At 45.9% G+C, this 21,432-nt stretch overlaps 1 protein-coding gene across 1 annotated transcript in view; it reads right to left on the reverse strand.

Annotated features, from left to right (window-relative positions):
- Positions 1-489: 489 nt before the first annotated feature.
- The window catches only part of STMN2 (stathmin 2), a 41,196-nt gene continuing 20,253 nt past the window's right edge, over positions 490-21,432 (reverse strand). The window contains exons 2-5 of the mRNA XM_070392162.1: positions 17,086-17,181; positions 16,283-16,455; positions 4,804-4,995; positions 490-1,829 (exon numbers count right to left, since the gene is read on the reverse strand). Of these exons, the coding sequence (XP_070248263.1) occupies positions 1,770-1,829; positions 4,804-4,995; positions 16,283-16,455; positions 17,086-17,181 (521 nt within the window). The 3' untranslated portion in view covers positions 490-1,769. The remainder of the gene's footprint in view (positions 1,830-4,803; positions 4,996-16,282; positions 16,456-17,085; positions 17,182-21,432) is intronic.

The following is a 21,432-nucleotide window of genomic DNA, read 5'->3' on the forward strand; positions in this document are numbered from 1 at the left end:
GGAGGGCAGGGAGGCCGCACTTTCATAGGCTGGGGAGGTGGCATGGAGCCAGAGGAGCCTGAGGGGGTGCCAGGAACCTTCCAGGGTTTTTGAAAGGGGTTCTCACTCTCAGAATGATCGGTTCGGTCTGAACCTCTGGTGCCTCCATCAGTCCTAAAGGTGTTTAAGGGGACCAGATCAAAGACACCTCCCGCCATGCAGGCCTGAGAGAGGGACAGAGAAGAGAGGCCGCCTGTTGCTCCAGAGGGGAAGGGAGCCAGCACCCACTGGCTTCCTCAAGCTCTAATTACTGTCTCTTTGCTTATTTACTTGTTCGTTTATTTTAGATAATTTTTGTGAGTTTGAGCCAAACTGACGACATATGCCAGGAAACAAGGTCTCAAACGCTGCAGGTCTTTGCTGCTGAGATGTCCTAATCCACTGGCCATTTGCAGATCTGGACTCTAGGCTCAGATCCGTGAGGGGGCAAGAGAACAGACCAACCCTTGATTAGTTCACAGAACTCCAATTCTTTATTCATCACAGCTTGCTCACAATGACATACAGGAAAGAGCACTAATGAAGAGTAAATATGCAGGCAGCAACCTTGGGGAGTTGGGAGGTGGGGAGAAACGACTTCAAAACTGTGATAGGTCCTGACGTGGGTGTCTGGTGATTCTTAGTTGGCACAGTGCCCTGCCTACCCCCTTCGCTGCGTCAGCCCTCGCAGATGGAGTGATATATATTTTTTTAATCGGCAGGATTGCCTCACACTGGGGAAGAAAGACCAGCTTGTGTGAAAGTCCGCAGTGTTTCTGACTTTGTGTGTGTGTGTGTGTATTTCAACGCAACGACCAACTCACAGTTTCCAAGTGAAAACTATTCAGTAGCATCATGTACTTGTACTATAGGTAAGAGCTTAAAATGAACATCGTCCATCATGGCATCCACAAATAAGCCACCTGACACGTTAATTAATTCATTCCATCAACAGAACTTAAAGGAGAGAACTAAGCCCACTTCATGAAGAGCGATTTCACGGCTGCTGGAGCCGTTTAAAACAGCACTTTAAAGGGTCCCTTGTTTTGCTTCCACCCAGATTGATCTCAGGCCTGTCTTCTCATCCATCCCTTTCTAAAACCGAAGCACGTCGGTAGCACACAATCCAGTAGAAGCGAATGTCAGTGCTATGATTGGTGGGTATTCTCAGCCTGGTTTTGCCGTTTCTAGGCAGTAAGTAGGTTATGAACGAACAAATGTAGGGTTAGGTGTGGAGTCATAACACCTGTGGTCTAGGGACGGGCTCGGTCAAGTTCAGGGATGACAGCGCTGTCTAGGTCATTAGGCAATGGTGGATCTCTAGCACCATAGACTGTCTACTGACCTCGTTTTTCTGTTGGAATGAGAAAGGCAGGGAAGGTAGTCAGACGGGAGCTTCGGAATGAACAGACCCAGCGATTTCATTTGCGTGGAAAGACACAACGTCAAAAGCCTGTTACAGGACATGTAAGGTTATGAAATAACTTGCATAATGCAATACTTGTATTTTTTAACAAAAATGTAAGTATTTACAAAATAAGAACCAAGGTATTTTTTTAAACATCAAGCAAAACATTCTGCAAAGAGACCGCATTGATTTCTTTTATTTTTGATTCTGTTTTTGTGTGTTTTTTAAATAGTGAGTTCTTCTTAAACCATGTTACACATTTCTCATACTGATATCGCAAGATCCCTTATGCTACAGGCAGGGGGACTTCCTAGCGGCGGGGCGTGCCACACCCTCCGTCGCCTCAGCCAGACAGTTCCACCTGCAGCTCCTTGTTCCTGCGCACCTCCGCGGCGTGCCTCTCCTGCAAGACACCAAGGGACAAGCTGGGTCACGGAGCCCGCTGTCTGCTCCACGCAGAACCGGGGGGACCCGCTCCTTTGCATGCGGTGTGCTTGACTGGAAGGAACCTCGTTTGACATCTACCTTCAGGAAATGTTCTCATTTCCCAAGAAAGGAACACATGGAACCCAATACGTGTCACATTGCAGAAGCTCTTAGGAGACTTACGGCATCTTAAAAAAACAACAACCATTGTATTCAACCTAAACTATGACCCGAAGAGAATTTTCACTGTTATGGCCACTGCGTAAATCCAGACAGTGACCACTGCTCAGGATTCCTGATGTATCAGGTGGGGAACTTTCTGCAGGTCGAATTGAGAATCCTGCTGTGATGAGATGAGTGTGCCCATGCCTAGCAATGCCACGTAGGTTTTTTTTAGGGCCTAGGATGTGAGGTAAAGGTGGAGTCACAGTGATCCTGAATGGAACACAGTGGTTCTCCGCTGTCCATGGTACCAGAACCTGTCAGCAGGCATCTCACCAGTTTCGTGGGAAAATGGGGACTGAGGGTACATGGAGGAATGTTCAGGGTCATGGGTCTAAATTTTAGCCAATGGAGCTCTGCTCTCCTGCATCTCAGCCAAGGGCTCACTATGGTACCACCATATGTAACCTGCAGCGAGCTGGTTTCTGGTGCCTCCTCCGAATGCTGAGCTGACCCATGTACTGTAGAGTGTGAAAGGACTGGGCTTACACAGTAAGTTAAATCACAACTTTAGGGTTTGACTGAGGCATCCAGTGGCTATTCTGGCTCCTGCCCAGTCACCCCGAACCTCACACACCCTCAGAGCCTCACATGCCCTGCCCAGCAAAGCTTCCGAGCATTCCTTAGAGTCCAGGTGCCCATGAAAATCTCCATGGAATTCAGTGTATATGTTTTTAGGTTTTATGTCTGATTCCCTTTGATTCTGGCCTGATATTTGTAGTCAGAGAATGAGAGTGAAAAAACAAAGAATCACTAGAATGTCAGGCTGAGGCTGCCTGATTCGTAGATGAGATGGGCCAACTCTAACAGATGACATGAAGCTTCCTAAGAAACACTCAGAAAACAGGGGCCGGGAGTGTCTGAACTCTCACTCTGTGTTCTGTGACAGGGACAGTCCATATTTCCCTGCATCTCCAGTGCCTCGCATGCGATCGCACCCAGGACAGGCGGGGAGGGTGAGTGCTCAGAAAAGGATTGAGGCAGCCTGTCTCAAAGACCCTCTTTCACAAGGCTTAATCTGATTTTTAAAAATGGACAGAAGTTGACTACTCATAGCTACATTATCTATTTTGAAAGGAAGATTTTGAGGGGTGGTAATGGTGGTGGTGGTGATGGTGATTATGATGATGGTGGTGGTGATTATGGTGATGGCGATGCTGGTGATGGTAGTGATGATGATGATGGTGGGGGTGGTAATGATGGTGATGGTGATGATTGTGGTGGTGAGGTAATGGTGATGGTGGTAATGTGGTGATGATGATGGTGATGGTGGTGGTGTGGTGGTGGTGATGGTGATGGTGGTGGTGGTAGTGATGGTGGTGATGGTGGTGGTGGTGATGGTGGTGGTGGTGGTGATGGTGATGATGGTGGTGATGGTGATGATGGTGGTGGTGGTGATGGTGGTGGTGGTGTTGATGGTGGTGGTGGTGTTGGTGATGGTGGTGGTGGTGGTGGTGATGGTGATGATGGTGGTGGTGGTGATGGTGGTGGTGGTGGTGATGGTGGTGATGGTGATGGTGGTGGTGGTGATGGTGGTGGTGGTGGTGGTGATGGTGGTGGTGGTGATGGTGGTGGTGGTGGTGGTGATGGTGGTGGTGTTGATGGTGGTGGTGGTGATGGTGGTGGTGGTGATGATGGCAATAGTGGAGGTGGAGGGTGGTGGTGGCCCTGGCTGTGTATAGCACAGAGCCCACAGAAGGGCAAGAAGGAACATTTTGGGGAGGATCTACAGCACCACTCATCCTGACTGGTGGGACTGAGTTAACATTCGGTGGAGAGAAGGGCACCAGGGTATGGACGTGAGGAAATGAACACCTCCCCTTTGCTCCCCTTCACTTTGGCTCCATGCAGCGTTATCACAGCCGAGCTTTCCACGTAGATGTTGCCAGGTGGAGAGAACAGGTTCCCCCATTCATACATACTCTGCCCTTTTCTGACAAATATATTTTTCCAATTTAATATTGATGTACTTAACATTGCATATTAATTAGTGGTTAAACTACAATTAAGCATTATATAGTATACTAGAGGCCTGGTGCACAAAATTTGTGCACTGGGTGTGTGTGGGGGGGCGTCCCTCAGTCGGGCCTGCGCCCTCTCACAGTCTGAGAACCCTCTGGGGATATCTGACTGATGGCTTAGGAGCGAGCGTAAGCCATCAGTCAGACATCATGAGTGCTGTTGCGGAGGTGGGAGAGGCTCCCGCCACAGCCGCCGTACTCGCCAGCTGTGAGCCTGGCTCAGGGCTTCTGGCTGAGCAGCGCTTCCCCTGTGGGAGCACACTGACCACCAGGGGGCAGCTCCTGCATTGAGCGTCTGCCCCCTGGTGGTCAGTGCACATCATAGAGACTGGTCATTCTGCTGTTCGGTTGATTTGCATATTAGCCTTTTATTATATAGGATATGTATGAAGCATTGCATGGCCCTAATTTAATATTTCCAATAGGTTGGCTCTGAAGGTTAGCACAGTGGTCTTTCCTACATTAGAAAAGCATGAACTAGCTCCCCTTAACGCATCCCCCCTGGAACTTTGACACAATTCCAGCCTCCCGGTGGGGCCCAATGCCCGGCCCATGGTACAGCCCCACTAGGTCTGTCTACACTGAGGCCCGAGCACGGGGCAAGCTGTGTTCGCATGCGCAGGCTCTGACCCAGTCTCTGGTGCCCGATTTGCAGTTCACCCAGCGGTGTCTGAGGAATGCACCTGCTCAGGACCCCGAGGTGATTACCTTTTCCTGCAGACGTTCAATGATAGCGGCTAGATTAGCCTCACGGTTTTCCTTAATCTGTTCCATCTTCAGGATCAGCTTTTCCTCGGCCATTTTGCTGAAGTTGTTGTTTTCCTCCAGGGCCTTCTGCAGGACTTCCCGCTCATGCTCCCGCTTCTCCGCCAGCTGTTTCAGCACCTGGGCCTCCTGAGACTGGGCGAGAGAAACACGTCCTCTTAGGCACCCAGCGCGAGCCTGGAGGAGGAGTGGCCCAGCCCCCAGCGCGCTAAGCAGCGTGTCTGGCTGGAGCAGGCTGGCCATTGGGCCCTTACCAGCATGCCTCAGGGTTTCCTACAGGCGGGGAGCTGGATGTTCAGATGTGAGCTTTCTGGACAGGCAGTCTTAGAAGAAACATTTAACCCTCACTGAGGAGTTTTTGTTTCTTTTTAATGAGTTGCTGCTATGCATTTATGCGACAGGGGATGCTGTAGTTAATCACTGGGTAGCAACATCTACTGAAGCCTGAGGATAATAGGTAGGATTGGAGCAAGGTCGGTCTTCTTTCTGCCTCATTATTTTAAATCGGCTGTAGGCTGGGTGCTGCAATGACCTTCCGCTTTCGCCAATCTAATCACTACATTCACTTCCCGGTTTAATTCCATGCCCCTCTCCACCTCCCTAACCCCCCCTTTTTTCTTGTGCCAAGTTATCCTTGGAGACTTGTCTATAGTGCAAACTTAAGGTCCACATGGCCTCAGACAACAGGAAGTCTTTGTTCTGACCTCTCTGTGGCATTCTGAGGTCACCTAGGTCCTTTTTGAAACCCTGTGGCTGCTTAGTGATCTGAGCAGAAACATCAGGAGCAGACACCCCTCACCCCTGCCTTTGCTCTGCATTTTCTGGACTGCCATTCACCTGCAGTAGCAGCAGGGGGCAGCACAGTTCTGCACATGAATGTTAACAGCCACCAGGGAGCTTGGTAAACGAGCAGAGGCCTGGTGTCCACCACCAGAGATTTGGATTCTGTGGCTGTTTGGTGAGACCCAGGAACCTATATTTTTGACCAGCATCCCTAGTGATTATAATGCAGGCAGTTCTCAGTGTATGTTTGAAAAGCACACTGGTACAGGCCTGTCTTCACGTTTTAGCTGTGTTGGTGACCCTGGATGTGTTAACTTCTTCCACATTCATTTGTTCCTCCACAACTACATAGATGTTCAATACTGGACGTTCCAGGGGTAAGACTAAATTATTACACGCTCATTATTTCTGGGGTAATTCCCTGGGATTGGCTGCTCCTCTGAGATGGATTAAATGTGAGTATCTACACAATGGTAGATAAGAAATATATTCCATGGGCTGTTAAGTATTAATACCACTAAAAGCATCAATAGGAAAACATTTTAGTTGAAGGTAGTGGTCATGGGGTCTTACTAAGTAAATCTTGATGTATAAACAGTATGAGATCTGACAGGGATAGAAACTCAGATAAAGTTCTACAGGCGTGGTAAAACGGTGATATTCTACAGAAAGCCTAATGAGTCCTGTGGATGTGTTTATTCCGACCTTTATCAGGAACATGTTGACGATTCGTGGAAGATTAGAAAATCCTGGGAACTGAGCCCACTTCTAGTTTTAACCCCATAATGGTTTCACTGACTTCTCAGTAGACCACATTCCTGCTTTGTTACAGTTTGCCATAAAACTGATATGAAAAACAAGGAGAAAATGTTAACACAAAACAAGTTCAAAATCAAATGGAGCTTTTCTGGAGAAACATCAAAAGCATTTTCTAGCTGGTTCATCCTCCTGCCTGCAGGTGGACTATTGGTGAAGCTTCCTGCGTCGACTTTGTTTCTTTTCTGCTACCGGGGCTACTGAATTGTTTCAGAGAGAGAGACTGATTAAAGGTGTGTGTGTGTGTGTGTGTGTGTGTGTGTGTGTGTGTGTGTGTGTTTAAAGTTTTTCTCTGAGAACAGTCTCATACAATTATTACCTTTTGGCATATGGATAAAGATAGTGCCTATCTCATAGGATTGTTTATAAGCATTAAATGAAATGTTTGCAAGGCACTCAGCTAGTGTCCAGTACAGAGTAAGCTAGTACTGGGCAAATGGAAGCCATTATTATAGAAACCCAAACTCAAACCCCGGTAACTAGGAGATGATGGCAATTGAAGCTACTGGTACAGCTAAACTCAGGTGTAAAATTCTGGCTGCCTCCTGTGTGCAGGACATTTGTGTGCAAACATCTTTGAGTTATTGACATCAGTGGGTTCAGGGTCCTCATGGTGATGATACAACCCTTTCCTACCTCCCTCCTCTGCACCACCCTCATCCGCTGAATGGGCTACAGCGATAGAAAACGTCACAGTCAGTGAGCACCTCAAAGAAACAGGAGGAAACCACTGATCCTTCATCTCAGACACGCAGTTCAATCTGTCACCCCCAGACCAGAGCACTTCCAGAGGGAGAGAAGTCTGGGTTATCACAAATGAGGGTGCCACGTGTCTGAGAACTAGAGGTAAGATTGGAATCAAGGTTTCTCTTGTAATGGACAAGGAAACCCAGAGGCAGCGCCAGGAAAGAAAACCAAATAGATAAAAATAAAGCCCAACAAAATGTAACTTCAAGCCCTCTCTGTGGACAGGGCTTCTGGGTGATTCTTCTCTGGACAGGTTATTAGCAGGCCCTTCCCGCTTCCTCCTCAGTGCACCCAGCCTGGTGGCCTAGATAGGAGCCCCCTGGCTAGATGGGCGCCACCTGGATAAATGGGAGCCGCCTGGACTTTTTATGGCCATTTTTCTGCGGAGAGAGTTACCACGGGTAGTTATCAAGGGGTAACTGCGTAATTTTTAATTTCCAGGTGCTCAAGTTAACTTTGGATCTTGCATTCTTAATTTTCTTCTGCAAAAGAGCTGATGACAATCAGGAGACAGGAGGGGAAAGGGCCTGAGAAAGGAAGCCCTTGGAATTAAAAGGCTAAAATAGCAACACACACCTTTGCCAACTTCTTGCCGTGGTGGGGCACCCTGGGTCTGTGGGAGCAAGTGCCCGCGGGCCCCACTGTCCGTGGTGGAGAGAGGCCTGCTGCACCCTGGGTGGCGTTGGCTCAGCTGAAATGCCCGGGTTCGTGGCGTTAGCATTTCTGCAGCCACTGAGGCTAAAGGAGAGGCCCAGCCTGGGTGCGAAGTGCGTTTCATTAGCGCAGCTCACGGGGTGAGACAGAAACCGGGGCAGCAGTGCAGTGTGCGCTCACGTGCGGCCACTGCTACACGGCAGAGACCGGCACTGGAAGGGACGGCGACAGCCACTGTGTCTCAGTGAATGCATTGCTATGACCTGATACTTATCTGTGCCTCCGAAAAACTGCAGGCTGGGACAGCGATGATGAAATGAATGCCTCGCTGAGAAAATAGTTATGGCTCCCTATTTCGGTCCTTCCTCATAGGCACTCAACTCTTAAACAGCTTCTTCAAGGAGTCTTGAGGGCCTTTCCTTGGGCCCCAAGTCTGTCACTCCCTCGCTGCAGAAAATTGTATTTCTTCTTCCCTCTTTCATAGCCTAGCGCCCAGATACCACTGCCAAAACTTTAACTCCCTTCCTGGGAGAAACTGATTCTCTCTTGAGTCTTGTGGAATCTCCCAGGTCACAGCCTCCAGGAAGAAAGCTGGTTCTGATCCCACTATTTCTATCAATGAGCAAATCGGCATGTCATCCAGAAAAGTGCATGAAAACATGACACACAATGAGTAGGGGGAGCAGAATAAAGGCGTGACCTACAAGAGTGGAAGCATTTGCCTTCATTTTTGCAGAAGTCGGGCTCCTGACATGGTCGCATAGACCCTCTTGCTTTGTCCTTCGCTTCTGTAGATTAGCAGAGAGCGAGGGACTGACTGACACAGGTGGGATTTGTTGAAAGCTGTTAAAAATAAATTGTCCAAGGGAAAAGGAGGTGGCCATGGAGGGACAGTTCTGAATGGCATGTGCCTCAGGTAGAAGGTCACTGCGATTCTGAAATAGGAAATTAGGGCATGGGAGCGATCAGCTGTTATCAAGGCAAATGTATTTATAGACCTGAGACCTCCAGTGGGGCACCCTGGGAGACCGAGGAGCCCTCTCCATCTGCTGTGGGGATGACAGGCACTTGATCGTCAAACGCCTTTTCCAGGCGTCAAGCTGGACTCAGTATCATTGGAGTGAGTACACGAGAGGCACGCTGAGGGAGAAATAACGGGACTGGGAGAAGAGTGATTGCTCATGTGGGAACACTGCAGCATTGCCCAGAGAGTGCATTACCATTTCTTATATTACTGAGAATAAGACTTAATTACTGTGCAAGTGAATGGAAGATACATTTGAGTTGAGGGGTATATAAAGCTCCCTTTATGTTAGGTACAAAGGAGATTTAAGACTGCATGTGGAAAGGGCTAGTTTTCATTCACTTCTGAAGTAAAATATTTTTCTGTCCCATTATTTTCTTGTCCCTTCTCATCATTTGGGTGTGTTACTTTCCATCTAGCACCATTTATCAGACACTCATGATATCATCTCATGATTGATTTACTGTTAACAATGAAGAAAACATTAACCCAATTAAAGTTACAAATAATGTCTTGTTAAAATATGACAACTGAATGGGAGTGTGTGAAACGAAAGGGTGCAATATTCACTTTGTGTTGAAGGATCAGAAGCAGGATAAGAAATTTAAAATGATTAAAATCCAAAGTCTTTAGAACGAGCCCTTCTGCAAAAGCCTGTACCCATTTATTGGGTCAACTCCTCGGGACACAGCCCCCGGGGAGCTGGACACGCGTGAGGAGTCTGTGGCCATGGTAATGAGAATTGCGAATAATCCTGTCCTTCAGTTCAGGACCTATTGCTATACAGTCCACCCCCTCTTTTCCTGGGTTCGACGTTAATTGCCATCTACAATGTGAGTTGCCAACAAATGCAAAAGATAAGTTTATCAAGTTTGGTGACTAATGACCTACTTTTATGCTATTTTATGAAAATAAGCAACACATCTTTCTTTCAGCAGTTCAGTGACTTGGGAGTTCATTGTGCCAACATTGTCAGGATGCCAATTATATGTCACAGGGCTGGTTTGAGTGGCATTCTTCATAATTTAATCAATTTTAACACGAGATTTTATCAATGTCATTTAAATCCTTCAGCTTTCATCATTTTCTCATAATATTAAATTTTTCAAGCCACTCATCAAATTGTCTATTTTTCTTTATAATTGGATAAATAATATTCTTAATATTTAAAAATATTTATGAAATACACTGTATGGTAACATTTCAGTATTTACATTACTGAGGAACTTCTTTTCTTTATAAATTTATGAATTTGCTAGAACATGTTATCTGTGAGGTCAGGAACTGGGTGTGTTTTTGCTCAATAACAGCTACCAGTGCTTTCCCGGTGCTGGTTATATGTCTTTGTGTGGAGTAATTAACTCCTCTAATTCTCAGTGACTCCGTGATGTAGGCCCTATTATTTGTCTCACTTTACAGATGGCCAGAATAGGACAGAGAGTTTAGTGACTTGCTCAAAGTCACACAGCGATTAAGTGGTGGAACCAGGCTTTGAATCAGAGACATTCTCTTAACCATATGCTCTTAACCACTATGCTTTAAGAAACACTCGTAAACACTGTGCTTGGCTTAGGATGTCCGTATCATGTACTGTCCAAAGCAGGACATGTAGGAGATTGAAATAATACCGATGATATCAGAACAGCAGGAGTAAAGCTGACGTTGTCCTGAGCCAACGGGGATGCACGGCTAGCGTGGCTCTTCTGCCTCCTGCTAAGTGATGTTTGTTGAATGAATGAATGGGTGGGTGGAAGGATGGATGGCTAAGTGTTCCTACTACTTTGCCCCAGTGGGTCAGCTGCAGTATGGAAACTTTGATTTCAAAATATGAGCTTCAAGCTGACCTCATGAGAGAATACGGTCTCACGGAGGTGAACGTGGATTCCCAGAGATAATAAAAAAAGGGAGAAAAAGCAGGAAAGGTCTTATTTTTTTAAATAATAAACTGCCACCAGCTAATCAACGGAGCGTTAATTCTGGTTCAAAGGAGCCTGAGGGAAGATGGTCCAACAGAGTAACCAGATGGTCAGAGCAGCAGTCGGGTCAGCAGAAGGGGTGAGGAGCTGGGAAACTGTCAGGACACTTAACACAGAGTGAATTCCCGGTGCGTGGAGGCGCCTCAGGGCAGCCGTCCAGCTATGAATCCAGAGGCCCCGCAACACAGCCCAGGTCACCGCTGCCCAGATGTGGTCCCTGAACTCTCCAGAGCAGGGACTAATGAAGGGGAACGCATAGTTTTTTATGTTTTAAAAGCCCTACCAGAAATCATATTTCACATCTATGTCTACAGCTATCTCTATATTTACTTTGAGTTAGAGTTATATCAATTTAGTGAGAAAATGTTTATTATTTTATGATGGTCAGAATTATTGGCAGTTACAGATTCCTTTGACTATAACCATGACACAGGAATTTATTAATACTTATTTAAATGTAGTATGTTTGATAGGCTGAGTCTTTAAAAATGTGTAATATATGGAGAGGCAATGGGTCCAGGGCAGTGGAAATGTAGCTGACCACTGGGCGAGGCTGGACATCTGTAATTGTGAAAGCCTTTAGCGACTCCTTGTTTCTCACATAACGGAATGTGAGCACCTGGCTTGGCATTCAAGGCCCTCTACAATCTCACCTCACTGCTCACCCACCCCCACCCAGATCCACTAGTTCAAGCTGCTGGTCTACCCGCTGTCCTGAAAACACTCCCTGCATCCTCTCTGGGCATCCGTAGTCCTGGAACCATTCATGTCGTCTCTATTTATCTAACACTCTGTATTTTTCTAGTCACCCAGCTTTTTAAAGCAGATATTTCTGTGAAAAGAAGCTGCAATTCATATCAAGTAGTGAAATGGTTTTATTTTCCTCAGTGGCCTTCCATTTACTTGAAAGTCAAATTCCTTAAAATGCTCAATGTCTACCAGACTCTCCCTGCTCTTTCTGCTTCAGCCGCACTGTCCTCCTTGTTATTTCTCAAGCAATCCTAGCATCCTCCTACCTCAGGGCCTTTGCACTCACCATTCCCTTTACTTCCAATGTTCTACCTTTCATGCTGCTTTTCCAGTGTTCTCATATTCAAGAGGCCTTTCCCAACCACTCCACATGAACAGAGCTTTTCACTCCAGTACTACCAATTCCCTTTGGCCTGCTTTATTTAGTATCACCTGACATGTACATTTTTGTACTTGGCGTGTCTCCCCCACTGACATGTAAGGTTGGTGAGGTATCCCTAGTGGATGGAACAGGGCCTGTCAAGTAGAGCATGTTCAGTACATATCTGTTGATTGAGTGATTTTCCCCAGACTGAGAATTCTTTGGATTGTAAGAGTGTACTTAGTGCAACCTCAGAAGGTGTCATTTGGAAACTTACTATTATTTTGTTTTATGATGGGAGGATGAAACAAAAACAAGTTACATATTGCCACGTTAGCATTTGTTCTGCAAATTATCATTTAAAAATATTTGTAGTACTAACTATGGCCAAGCACTATTAAATAGAAGATAAAACCTGTACTTTCATGGAGTTTATAATCTAATTAGAGGCCCAGTGCATAAAATTTGTGCTGGGGGGGGGGGGGGTGCCTCAGCCCAGCCTGCACCTTCTCCAATCCAGGACCCCTTGGGGGATGTCTGACTGCCGGTCAGTCTGACATCCCTCTCACAATCTGGGACAGCTGGCTCCTAACCGCTTGCCTGCCTGCCTGCCTGATTGCCCCTAACCACTCTGCCTGCCTGCCTGATTTCCCCTAACTGCTCCCCTGCTGGTCTGATTGCCCCTAACGGCTCCCCTGCCTTCCTGACTGTCCCTAGCTGTCTCTGCCTGGGCCCCTGTCACTGCGGCTTTATCTGGAAGGATGTCTGAAATAATGTCTGGAAGGTTATTTGGCTGTCTGGTCTAATTAGCATATTACGATTTTATTAGATTAGATGGGGATATAGGGCTAAGTAAATATGCAGATAAACATATGCTCACCAATTGTGTGCACCAATTGTGCTAAGGACTGCAAAGGAAAAATAGTCCTGAGCACCTATGACCACGAGAGAGAATAACAAGTAAAAAGGGGTTTGGAGGAGCCCCCTCCCCATAGTGAAGAATTGACAGATAAACTGAGACCTGAGTGGGCAAGGAAGGAAGTGTGGGATTTAGAAGAGCCCACCCCTTTCTGTTGGTCCTAAACTCCACCTGTGCTGGTTTGTATAATGCAAAGATTGCAATCAGAGCGTGCAAGTTTCTTTGTGACTTTATATCAATGTAATTATTAGAGAATATGTAAGGAAAAATACCAGGTAAAGTTGAATCTGGTACCACTTTGAAAAAGTTAGGCCTACACTACAAGTTTCCAGGTCTAATCAGCTGTATCTGTGCCATCCAGCTGGGTAGCCACACGTGGCTAGTTTCATGTTTCCTTTTTATCTTCTTAAATGTGACTGCTAGAAGAATTTAAAATACATCTGTGGCTCACATTATATTTCTGTTGGACAGTGCTGGTCTATATAGCTGCATAGCTGGATTTTTGTTTGTTTGTTCTTTTTATATGAAAATATCCACACAGGATGTCAGTAGGGCTAAAGAAGAGAATTACAAAGTGAATAGTGCATGAGCAAAATAATTATTCTAATAGTCATCTAACATTTGCAGATAAAAACTGTGGATGCTTGTAATTGTTCTTGTCAACATCCATTTCCCTTTCTTCAGGTAAGAACATGTCAGTAGTTTTTATCACTTCTCCTCACTTCTAACTTCAGAGATCTTAGTGATGTCTCTTCAGGTCATGTGATCCAGGCTAGCCAATCAAAGTGTTGCCTCCCCTGGGTCGGGCATGTGATCCAGGACAGACCATCAAGACTCAATTCTAGGGCTTTTGTTAGAACTCTTAGGAAAGAGGAGCTCTTTCTGTAGGAGCTGCTAATTTTTGAGGACAATAATTTGGGATGACTCTTTGAAATTAAACACTCTTACTATTGAAACCAATTGGAAGCAGATGGAAAGAATGTTTTCTGACAATGTTGCTCGGCCTCCTGAATCCAGCTGGTTTGAAGCTGCAACCCCTCCTAGACTTTTCAGTCACACACCCTGCTCTGGTGTTAGCTAGTTGAGCCGCGTTTTGGTTATATGCATGTCCTGGCTTAGATAATTGCTGAGATGTATGCGCTTGCTGAAGGCTTTTTAAAGAGAACGAACAGTTCTTCAAATGAATACTAATTAAGTCAGTACGACCCACCAGAATAAAATCAATTAATGATTTTTTCGGTTGATACTTTCTGTTAATTAGTTGTATTTTCTTCTAATTAAAGCCCTACTGCCAGGACATAATCTATATAATGATTTTTGCGTTGAAAACTGTAATAAGAAGTCATAGCAAAAATGCGGAGGAATACTGATTTTAAAGGGTTCCAAAGAACGTTTTTCTTGGGAGTCATAATGCGGATGGTCACACGTGTAGATGTCTGTTAGCCATGTGGCCAATTTCCAGTTCAACTCAATTGTATAAATGCCTCATTGCTGATAAGTTATTGTTGTTATGGGGCAGGAATTTTACCAGAACCAGTAAGTAGTTAACTCAGGGAGTTTTATGAAAACTCCCAGTTAACACTGATCATCTTTGTGTTGTTCTTCCTTTTCTTTTAATGATTTCCTTCCAATTAAATGCCCAATCTAGAAACACCAGCAACACCCTGAACCATGCTGCTGAATTTTCATCTCTAAGTTTCCATTTTAGCTCAGTCACTGAGTTTGTATTCTAACCAAGTCACAGAACCTGCCTGTGTGAACCTAGGACCGATACCCGTGTCCTCTGATGCCAGTGCAGGGGGAGGACTTAACTGCCTGCGTTCGGCCCTCTCGCTGCTGTTACAGTCATTATTAATATCTGTCAGCAGCCAAGTCTTGGTGGATGGTCACGGATGAAATTAACTTAGCTCGGCTATGCAAGGAAAGCTATAATTAACAACCCCCAAAGCGAACAAATATTTTTAAAGCAACGTTCTATACATATACTCAGGTTAGTAGCTAGTTTCCTCCTTTAAAAATTCTGACTTAGAGCAACAGTAAGTGGGAAAATTCAATAAATATATACGTAAGAAATGAAGAAGTCCTCCTCAGACATCCAAGAACATCACCCTGCAGTGGAAAGTGAAATCGCGATCAGTGTGTTACCGGACACAGCAAGACAGTTTTCAACCACAGGGAGATCGTGCTGTTTCTCACCTTAAACAGAAAGTATTTTCTGGTTCAGAAAAGTCAGCCTGAGGACTTCTGATCTTCGAGGCTTGTTATTTGATACTACATACATATGTATATATCTGTATGTATATGCACACAGACACGTGTTTGTCCTGCACTCCCTGTTAGAAATTTCAGTTTTTAGAAGGACTGTCTTCATTCTCTTTATACATGTCACATAGAAGTGTTTACTGGGTTGGCTTTTTATAGACAACATCTTAATAAAATTAAAAATTATTATAAATGCAGAGTTTCTATTCAAATCACAAGATTGGGCATAGAGCATATTCTTAGTGACTAAATAATCCTAGAAACATATGATGACAAAGTCCGTGGAAAATACAATGGAGGTATGAATTAGCTAAAGCAATTCCACTTAAAGGTGTCTTCATGGGATGGATGCCCACATTCACATCGTTGGTACAGCACATGCAGACAGAACTTCTGCCGCGGTGTGCAAAGTCCTTGGGGTTTCTGAGTGCCCTCCATTTCTAATACCCTTGGCTTTTCTTGGTCATCTGATTGTGAAGAATTAAAATTTGGCAGAAGAAAAGGTCTCTAACACAAACCAGTGGAAAAGGAGAAAAGATGCCATCCAGGCTTAGAAGTGAGCACAGGAAGACACTCATAGATCCCAGGACAGATCCTGCCCATGGGAGGGCAGGGCCAGCGCCTGGCACTCATCCCCGGGGAGCGTCTGGCAGGAAAAATCTCAGAGGGTGGAGGGGTGGTTCCTAGTTCCAAGGAAAACCACAAACTACACTGGGGGTGGGACGCAGACCTGAGGGAGGAGCACCAACCTGCACGCCTCCCACCACCAGCCCTGGAGTAAAGTTACCTGAGGCTGTGCCTTCTCCCTTAGGGCGAGGGGCCCACGATGTGGGCAGGGCACCAGGGCATGGAGCTCTTTAGTGCCTGAGACCTCTGGCTCTAGCTAGTCTAAAAGCAGCAACCTTTACTTGAAGTAGGCTGACTCCAGGCCTACTGAGGGCCCTCACGTTTCCAGGTGCCGTCCCCTGGAACCTCAGCCAGGGGTGTGTGTGTGTGTGTGTGTGTGTGTGTGTGTGTGTGTCTGGTGGGAGAGAGAGAGAGAGAGAGAGAGAGAGAGAGAGAGAGAGGCTATTCTAATGTATGTCAACCATAACTAAGCATACATTTTTTAAAAATGTACGGAAAGTTACCTTTCTTCTCTCCTCGGCGGCCTCCAGCTTCTTCTGGATCTCCTCCAGGGACAGGTCTTTCTTCTTGGGAGAAGCTAAAGTTCGAGGGGCTTCTGAGATGGGAGACGGTGGCTTTAAGATCAGCTCGAAAGCCTGGCCAGAGGCACGTTTGTTGATCTGCTTCACTTCCATGTCTGAGGAAGGAATGTGTGATGATGGTGAGCACAGAGCTGGGAGCTGGGCCTTGTTTGTCACCCGAGTCCCGGCCATTGAAAACAGCCCTGCTGTGTTGTCAGATAGGGACACAGAGCTGCGTAGGACCCTCTGCTCCACCTTGTGTGGAAAATACAAAACCTCCTTCTGCGGTGCGATTATGGATATATTTTAAGAGAATAAATATTTATGCTGTTGGGGAACTCAACAGTGTCCACAGGGCGTTGAGTAAAGGCAGACATTCTTAGGAGAAAATAACCTGAGTTGATTTTAATCTAAACTTGATTTTTTTTTTTTTTGCATAAATATGGGCTTCACATGAAAACCGAGTAGCACAGACTTCGATGGTTTTGTGTGGAAATTAGCAGGCCGGAGGCACTTTCAGGCTGAATGATGAGAAATAACAAAGTCCTCCATTCCCACAAACAGTCCTGTTAGCGGCCCCACATCTAAACTGTTTTGAGCCATAGACAAGCAGTAAGGCCTGATAGCTGGACCCAGCATGTGAGCAGCGAGCTCCACCAGCCAGGGATTCGATCAGACGAGGAGCTGGGAGGGAGAAAGGACAGGACCCCGCCCTCCCAGGGGCAGCCCTTCTGGTGTGAACTCACCGTCGTAAGTGTAGATGCTGATGTTTCGGGGCTCAGGGTAGAAGCAGGAGCAGATGAGCGAGAGCATGGACAGCTCCTTCATTTTCTCCTTGTAGGCTGGAACAAAGGGCACGGTTAGACTCTCCCCTCCCTCAGCTTCCTCTTTTAAAAAACATTTTTATTGATTTTTAGAGAGAGGAAAAGAACGGGAGAGAGAGAAACATCGATGTGGGAGTGGGACAGTGAGCAGCTGGGAATTGAGCCACAACCCAGGCCTGTGCCCTGACCACTGGGAATCGAACCGGCAACATTTTGGTGTTCGGGATGCCGACCAACCAACGGAGCCACACTGGCCAGGGCCCCGTTTTCCTCTTAATGCTTCATTTAAGTTCAGTAGTAATAGCCTTCTCCATATACAGCCCGGGACCCCGCTCTGCTCTCTTTCACAAAACATAAACGGATGAAAGATTAAGCCCGATCTCTGAAGTGCATGCTCTTACACAGGACATAAATGGCGCGTTCCAGCTGGTTAGGTAAGAAGGTGGAGAAGGGGATTAAAGGAAGGAAGGTGGAGAAATGAGATTGGGCAGGACAGGAGGGAGCGACGGGAAAGATCTGGAGGAAGCAGGAGCAGAAACGAGCAGAGATGGGGGCAGTGCAGCTCCTGCGCAGGCCTGTGGCTTGTAAGTGAGACCCAGGAGGTGCCCTGAGCTGGCTCAGCCCGAAGGCCTTCATTGGAGACGGCAGAGAACACACCGGGATAGCTAGTGAGCAGATACACCCTCCAGGGACCCAGGCTGCTGCTTTCTCGTCACCCCCAAGGGCACTTTCTTACATCTCCCTCTTTCAACAGACACCAAAAACCTGGCCTGAGACCCAGCGTGGATCTCCTTCGCTCTCTGTGGAACCCAGTGTGGGTGCCCACCTCGCCAGGTGGCTGCAGGAGCTCAGATGGGCACCTCCTTCCTCCTTATCTCCCCTTTTCATTTCATTTTCCCCTTTCCCCTCCAAGGGGTGCCCTGCCCAGGTGGCCTTGAGGGCATTTTACCACTGTTCGTGGTCACCAGGACAGTGATGGCCAGATGTTGATTCTTTAATTAGTGAGATTAATACATTAAGAAAAATGGGAGAAAAATGATAGGCATATGGTGCCCTAACTTGGAATTCAACATGGAATAATGTGTTGAACTTCCCGGGTAACACATGCCTCTTGGCAGGGTCTTCTGATCACCACTGTGACCCAAGGGAGAGCGAGCATGTTTGGGAAACGCAAACCCACAAAAGATACCATTGCACTCTAGCGGCAGGTGTACCTTTGTTGGCCAGAGAGAAACAGATGCAGCACCGGGTGCTTTAGAGCTACGAATGCTGGATTGAGAAAGTCCCAAGGGAGCATTTAGTCAACTGGCCCACAGAGGGCAGTCATCTGAGGCCAACGACAAAGCTGGGCCTCTGGATGAAATGCAGTAACGCTACGTCAAGGTTGCCCACAGGCCTACTCCAGCTCAGTTTCAGGATGAGGTTCACTGTGCCCAGAGAGCTGGGCCTGCCTGGTCAGAGGAGGACGGGGTGGTGGTCAGGAATGGTTTCACAGTCAGGTTGCTAGATTTAGCAAATACACATATAGGACACTGAGTCAAGTTTAATCCAAATATTGCATGAGACCTATGAACAATCTTCCTTTGCTTTTCTGAAATTCAAATGGAACTGGGTGTCTTGTATTTCATATGGCAGCCTGAGAAAATGGAGGGAAGGACATTGAGTTGGGCTCTAAAGAGTCCATGGGAGACTTTCATGGACTCTGGGTTCTCAGAAGGTTGAAAACTCCAGGAAGTATCACCCACTTCCTGGTACCTGTGAATGGGGACCTCTGTGCCCCGGGAGACAGCGTGGCCACAGGCTGTGCTGCCATGGTAGGAAGTCTTCCTGGGAGCCAGTTCTGCTCCGAGGTTTCCGGTAAGATACTTGGAAATTTTGCTCATGGAAACGGATTGTGACTTACGACATCGTATTTGCCTGGAAACAAGCATGGATAGATTTTATCTAAGAATGTTAGAATATCATGAATTTTAAGTGTAATCTTAAAAGAAACATACGCTTAGGAGTTTGGCTTTGCATCAACCCTTAGGAATATTTTTGTGAGAAACTTTGAGAAGCAGAGGTGGCAGTGGGCTGGTTTAAGCCCATCAGTAACATCCCCTCTCACTGTCAAAGTCTGGCCATGACATTCATCCTAGTAACAGGGAGCCACTAAACCTTTCCAAAGGAGGGCAAGTACCTGACAAAAGCCCCTCCTTACATTTATTTGGCCACTTTATGCCGGAAAGACCTGCCACTGGGAGACACGCTTAAGAAACGGCTGGATGGAGTTTGAGGGCACCGTGGCTGGCGTTGGAAATGGTAGTGCCAGGGGCAAAGGACGGGAAATGCAAGAGACTGTGTGAAAGAAGCACCTTGATAGGAAATAACATCTGAGTGAGGGCCCAGGGCAGAGAAGAGGGGGGCCCTCACCGATGGTGGTCAAGGGAAGCTTGCCAGAGAAAGTGTCCTGAAAACGAAGTCCCATGAGCGAGTTGTTCTTGCAGAAAGTAGGGCATGGGTTGAGGTGCTGAAATGTACATAAGTTGGATAAACTTTTGTATGCACAATAAAAAAATCCCAAGCAACTGCAAAGGCTATTAGAAACGCGCTAATAATATCTCACTATTGATATTTCATACTTTGAATTGACAACTGTTGTTATCGGTTTTTGAAAATCAGCCTGTATCAATCTGTTCACAGCACCCCAACGCATGCGAGCAGAGCTGGATGCTCATTTGCCGGGATGTGGGAGGTGACCGGCAACTCCATGTAATCTTCTTCATAGTTGGTTGCACTTGCGATTAACAACTAATGCTTGCAAGTAGGTGTATTTCTCCAGTGACTTCATTTAAAATTCAGCCCACGTGATGCCTAATGGTTCTACAGCAATATCCACGCAGCCCAGTGATGTACGGACAGTGGTAGTTTAGCCATTCTTCCGAAAGGCTACATGAACTGTGGATACTGGTAACAGCTGCCATTCGCTAAGCCGTTTGCATGCATTTTCTCATTTAGTCATCTCAGCACAGCCAGGGGAGAGGTACTATACTAGTCTAGGCTCACAGACGAAGCAAACACTCAGAGAAGTGGAGGAACTTGTGCAGCGTGCGACAGATCAGAGTGGAGTTCAGTTTGAACGTAACTGTTCACTTCCTCCAACAATCTGCTCAGATTTGTAACACACACCTTCACCATCTACATGTGGATTCTAACCAGAAAGGATTACTTTTTATTTGTTGTATATTAGGATTACTGATGTTTAAAATAAAGAATCCAAGACTTTTTTTATCTTCCCATTTTCCTTTGGCGTCTGTTGTTTAATTGGCACAAGTAAGTATAGAGGTTTATAGAAAGAAAGAAACCTTTTTTTGAACTTGTGGATTTTACTTGGTGCAGATGGTGAGAAAACTCAGGAAGAGTTGCTGAGCAGGGACTCTGAAAAAAATATTATATATTACATATATATATATATATATACACACACACACACTATGAATATATATATACATATATATACACATTTAAAATTCAGCCACATGATGCATATATATAATATGTAATATATATATTGGTTAATCCTCACCCGGAGGATATTTTTCCATTGATTTCCAGAGAGAGTGGAAGGAGAGGTAGAGGCAGAGATAGAGAAACATCGATGTGAGAAAGACACATTGATTGGATGCCTAGTGCACGCATCCTGACCAGGGCGGGGATTGAGTCTGCACCAAGGTACATGCCCATGACCAGAATTGAACCCTAGACCCTTCATTCACAGGCCAACGGTCTAACCACTGAGCAAAACCAGCGAGAGTCCTGAGTGTATATTCTTATTATATGGGTAAGTATATCCTTACATGCTCATGTCACAGTCAAGGAGATAGAGAAAGTGGTGTTATCCAGGTATTTTAGGAAATCACTTTTGCACCAGTTATTCAGGTGTTTGAAGAATGATAGATGTTGGCAGGCAGCTACCTGAAATTTTTCTGTTTCTTTTCCCTGTGTGTCTATAAATGTGGGGAGTGTGTGTTTTTTTCTTTGAGGAACAGAGTAGTGGAGGAGAACAATATAATTGTTCTTGAGATTTAATCATCAGATTAGATCGTGGGATAGATTAAAATGAGATGTGTTGCTTACTTGGTAAAATATGAAATAGACACACACATTTATAGTTATTTCCTCCAGTCTTCTAAGTCTACATCACAAGCTCTGAGCCCTTTGCTCCAACTTTCAACTAGCTCTTAATTTTATAGATGTTGTGTTTCAACAAGAAAATATATTATTCATGAC

The sequence above is a fragment of the Myotis yumanensis genome, unplaced genomic scaffold, assembly GCF_028538775.1.
Source record: "Myotis yumanensis isolate MYYU_CA2020_CCGP unplaced genomic scaffold, mMyoYum1.0.hap1 SCAF_15, whole genome shotgun sequence".
Taxonomy (NCBI): Eukaryota; Metazoa; Chordata; class Mammalia; order Chiroptera; family Vespertilionidae; genus Myotis; species Myotis yumanensis.